Source organism: Engraulis encrasicolus, chromosome 24 (assembly GCF_034702125.1).
Source record: "Engraulis encrasicolus isolate BLACKSEA-1 chromosome 24, IST_EnEncr_1.0, whole genome shotgun sequence".
Lineage (NCBI taxonomy): Eukaryota > Metazoa > Chordata > Actinopteri > Clupeiformes > Engraulidae > Engraulis > Engraulis encrasicolus.
The window spans coordinates 13,336,500-13,341,499 of record NC_085880.1 but is presented as its reverse complement, the minus strand read 5'-3'; the positions used below and the strand labels follow the sequence as shown (position 1 = coordinate 13,341,499).

The following is a 5,000-nucleotide window of genomic DNA, read 5'->3' as shown; positions in this document are numbered from 1 at the left end:
CAGGACGCTTGTACAGTAGCTTGTTTACCATGTTGACACCAGGTGCAAACCAGTTTTCAATTGATCGCTCTCCGCTATGAGAGCATGAATAGACAGTTCCTACACAACACATCCTACACTATATCTCACTTGCAATATTAGTCTGGTGATAGCTGGGCTAGCATTTACCTGGTACCTAGGGGGGTATAGTAAGAACATGGTTACGGGATAAACCAGGCTGAGTTAACCTACAGGAAGTGGTAAACCTGCTGATATACCTGCAGGCATCTTTTTTTTTTTTTTTTTAAAGTGGACTCCAGGCTTTTCTATTAGATGATTTACCTCTACCTCAAGGTTAGTTGAACCTGGTTTACCTGGTTAGTTTTCACACAAAAAAATCCAAGGTAGTCAATATATATTTTCAAGTCATCAATAGTCACCCGTATCAATGAAATAGAATGAACCTCCTAATAAAAACATTAAAGAAATGAATCTTCAAGACTTTGTAGAGTTGAAAAGATGTGAAAATGGTCAAATTAGAAGCTTTAGCAGGTCTTAATTAATCATAAGCACTTACCTCCGAGTCAAGGTATTATTTATAGTTGTTTAAACTATCTTTTCTACATGGGGTAAAAGACATTGTGGAGGCTATGATTATTAGCCTGGGCGAAAAGCCTACTGTTGACTCTGTCAATCAGTCTGGCAAAAGCCAAGAGTAATCCGTCTCCGTGGATGGTGGGAGATGGTCTGATCTTACTCTGCCATTTACATTCATGGAGTTCCGAATTCAAATTAAGTCCATATTATGCTTTATTAGCATGACTGTTACGATATAGCATCGCAAAGGCATACAAATAACAAAACAAAAGTGTGAACATAGTTACCTTAACCAATCAGTAACAGACCTCATGGGTGACTTCTGCGTCACCACTCTCAACTGTTTGCTGATTGGCTAAACACTGAGAGAACCGAGCTCGAGGCTTTTTCCAGACGATGTGCGGAGCCAAAATCTTTGGGTGGAGTACATAGGATCGCCAGCCTAATGATTATGGCCATACAGATTAAACCATTCTGAATTTTTACCTTTGCTTTGCCTACCCCATATAAAAAATAAATGTATTAGAAATACACGTAGCTATGATACTTTGCCTCAGAGGTGAGTCATTAGGGCTTACGTAGTTTGTCAGTCTCTACAGCCATCAAAAGGAACCCCTTCCAATACCTATATTTTAATTTCTCACGTAAATCTCAAGATGTTTGTTTTGGTCCCACAGACTCGCATCCTGGTGACTCACGGCGTCAGCTTCCTACCTCACGTGGACGAAATTGTGGTGCTGTCGGACGGGCGTGTGTCCGAGGTGGGCTCCTACGAGAGCCTGAAGGCCAGTGGGGGGGCCTTCTCAGAGTTCCTGAACACCTACGCCAAAGAGGAGAGCAACAAGCCAAAAAAGGGTGGGCGAAATTCAAATCTGCCTTTTAAATCTGCCTTAATTATTGTTGTTATTATTATTGATATTAATATTATTATTATTATTGGTGGTGGTAGTAGTAGGAGTAGTAGTATTGTTGTTGTTTTTATCATTATTACTATTATTTGTAGAAGTAGTAGTGCTAGTAGTAGTAGTTATAGTATTGGTCGATCGGTTTCCTAGGGGATAGAACATTCCGCCATACCTTGTGGCGGTGGTAACACAGGTGGTAGAGGAGCCGTTCGGCAACCCAAAGGTTGCAGGTTCAAGCCCCGCTCTGCCTGACTCCATCGTTGTGTCCTTGAGCAAGACACTTAACCCCAAGTTGCTCCTGGTGGCAGGGTGGTACCCTGTGTGGCAGCCACGGCCACCGGTGTGTGAATGTGAGTGTGAATGGGTGAATGTGAGGCATACAATGTAAAGCGCTTTGAGTGCTCGAAGGAGTGGAAAGGCGCTATATAAATGCAGTCCATTTACCATTTACCTTCTCCATATGGTTTTCAGTATGTGACTTCATGGGAGGGCACCATTCAAATTTGCCTTTTTTAACCTTGAATACTAATGTGATAGCATGCATTGAGGGCTGTGCTATTCAAAACCTCCTTTTAAAAATATATAATTCTGATAACTAGTGAGAACGCATGCAGGGAGGCGTGTGCCATTGAAATGTTGCCCCGTTTTTATTATTTGTATTTCTATTGGACTACCATTCAAATGTGCCCTGTCCTATCGTAATTGTTATCAAGGCAGCATGCAGGGAAGTAGAAAAGCATGTGTGCCCTTGCCATCTGAATATATCGCAGCCAATGAATAGTACAATGGATTAGCTCACCATTTCTGCTCTTGAGATGTGACAGGAGAAAGAAAACCATGCTGTGCATGTTTTACTCTAGGGCAGTGGTTCCCAAACTGGAGGGCAGGATCCCTAAGGGGGTCTCAGAGGTACTGCAGGGGGGTCGTGAACAAGGGACTGTTTGCAAAAAAACTTAAATATATGCTTTTATAACCTTTCCATACATTGTAACAATATGCACTTCTATGGGTAATATTTACCTTTCCTATGATTTACATTGAAGATTATCAAAAAACACGTTTTTACATTTTGGAAAATGGGAGGTGGGGGCGGGTCGTGAAAATATTCTTAGGTCCAAAAGGGGGTTCCAGCAGAACAAAGTTTGGGAAGCTCTTGGGAAACATTTACAGTCGGAGTGCAGGTGTGAAGTGCTGGCACTGAAAACCCTCTTAGTAGCCCATCTTGTGCACTTGCTGTAATAGCTATTGAGATCTAGAAAGAAATGTGTCTGATCGGCTGTAACCTTGAAGACCTACTGTATGTGTGTTGACAGAGAAAGAAAGAAAGAAAGAAAGAAAGACAGACAGACAGAAAGAAAGAAAGAAAGAAAGAAAGAAAGAAAGACAGACAGACAGAAAGACAAGGACATAACGATGGTGGAAGGGAAGACGGGCATGTAGGAGAGGCGCCAATTGATTTCACGCCTAAACCGGGTGTTGCTTGTGTCTCATTGTGTCTAATTCGTCAAGGCCTTGCTCTCCCAGCCATGCGATCCCCAGCAGAGCTAACGCAATTACAGGTGGCTCATCAGAATAATCATGACTCCCATAACCAGAGTATGTGTGTAAGAGCATTGTGTGCAGAAGATATAAAGAAAAGCGTTTTCGGGGGCATGTTTCTTGCAAATAATTGTAATAGTTTGGGGCTGCCGTGGCCTAGTGGTTAGAGAGTTGGTCTTTCAATCTAGGGGTTTCCGGTTCGAATTCCCCCTGACCTCTCCCTACATCTCCATCCCTGGCTGAAGTGCCCTAGAGCAAGGCACCTAACCCCACATTGCTCCAGGGACTGTAACCAATACCCTGAAAATAATAGTTGTAAGTTGCTTTGAATAACTGAAAGCGTCAGCTAAGTGCAATGTAATGTAATGTAATGTAATAAAGTTTGCTCATTGCTCACAGATGTTTTGTTTGCATCGCCAGAGCTGGCATTCGAAACTGTTTTCATAGACTGTGTGTATGTGTGCCATGGACTCAGATGAAGATGCCTGGCATGGAAGCATTAGTCCGACAAAGCACTGCTAAAGAAAAAAAGAAAGAAAAACGACATCCGTGCTGCACCAGATTTTTTAAAGTAAAGCAATGTGGATAGAGTAGAGTACTGTATTATTAGAACATTTTCACACCTAGTCCCCTTTAAGTGAACCGAACCTAGTCCCCTTTAAGTGGACCAAAGAGTGAACCGACAGCAAAAGTTCTCATCTCTTTTTTTGTTCATATTGTGAGTGTATTACAAAAAGAACCGACTGATCTTTCTGGTCCTGTTAGGCTTTTATAGTGTGTCAGTCTTCTTTTTGATCTCACACGATCTTCTAGAGCTCTCCTCAAGTGATTACACCTAGTCACAAGTGCAACTTGTCAAAACTCATAAGCAAACCGTACTGAGACCACATCAATGAAGGTCTAAGTACGGTTCACTTCCAAGCGGTCTGGGAACATTTTGGAGCGTTCACATATGCAGAAATACACAGGTCTGAGTTCACTTAAATGGCTGAAAGGGACCAGGTGCGAAAACCCTGTATTTTCAGTTTCACATGGGCTCCCTTCTTCTCACATTTCCCATCGATAGACATAAGGAGAGACATAAGGGATAAACAGTTCTAAGCAAGAATTTCATAAACACATACGTAAGATTACCCCACACATGTTTTTTAAGTACGTATCTTCTTAGTCATGATTGATGGCTCTTTTGCATACACGGTAGGTCAGTGCTCTTCTGTGTCTTCTCTTCTGTTGAAAACAAGAGAGAATTAATCCTGTTTGGAACAAAAATCACACCTCATTGTTTTCTACAATATTTACCTTATCCAACTGCAAACGTTATCACCCATTTTGACCTCCAGACAACACCCCCTTACACCCCTTAATACATTCAGACCACATTCATAACACATAAACAATACTTGGCCCCTTTGCACAGATCCTGTGTGTTTTTTCTGAAACTTGTCAAGCCAACATATAAAAAGGGCCTCATCCATCGTCACTCTGTTGTGAACATGTCATTTACTGGCACTAGGCCATCTAGATACCCCAAGTGCATAGAGCAGTGTCGTTTTTTTAACTGCCATGACATCTTACAATAGACATACACTGCATTAAAATAATGCAAATTCCTATATGCTCCATTAATTCGTTACAGCATGGCAGGTGTAGAAACTGTGCCAAATTAAATTACATTACATTTAGCAGAAGCTTTAATGCAAAGGGACTTACAAAGGGGGATATAAAGTAAACAATCAACGAAATGCAACGTGTGTGGGGGAAAAAAATAGAAGGAGCACGGGCATGACGAGAATAGTGCGGATGACTGTACTGCCTCAGAGGAAAAGAGTCTTCACAAGCTTCCTGAAGGTTGAGAGAGATGACCCAGCTGGTAGTTTGTTTTTCTCCAGTGGGGGACAATGGATTCCATAGACTAGAGCAATTTGGACTGAGATTGCCTTCAGAAACCATTGAGTGCTCTTACCCGGGGACCTTTGAGGG

The 5,000-nt window shown here is 41.9% G+C and overlaps 1 protein-coding gene across 2 annotated transcripts in view; it reads left to right on the top strand.

The window, feature by feature from the left end:
• The window catches only part of abcc2 (ATP-binding cassette, sub-family C (CFTR/MRP), member 2), a 67,195-nt gene that overhangs the window by 36,693 nt on the left and 25,502 nt on the right, over positions 1-5,000 (top strand). For both annotated transcript variants that reach the window (XM_063191525.1, XM_063191524.1), the window contains exon 19: positions 1,254-1,431. In XM_063191525.1, the coding sequence (XP_063047595.1) occupies positions 1,254-1,431 (178 nt within the window). The remainder of the gene's footprint in view (positions 1-1,253; positions 1,432-5,000) is intronic.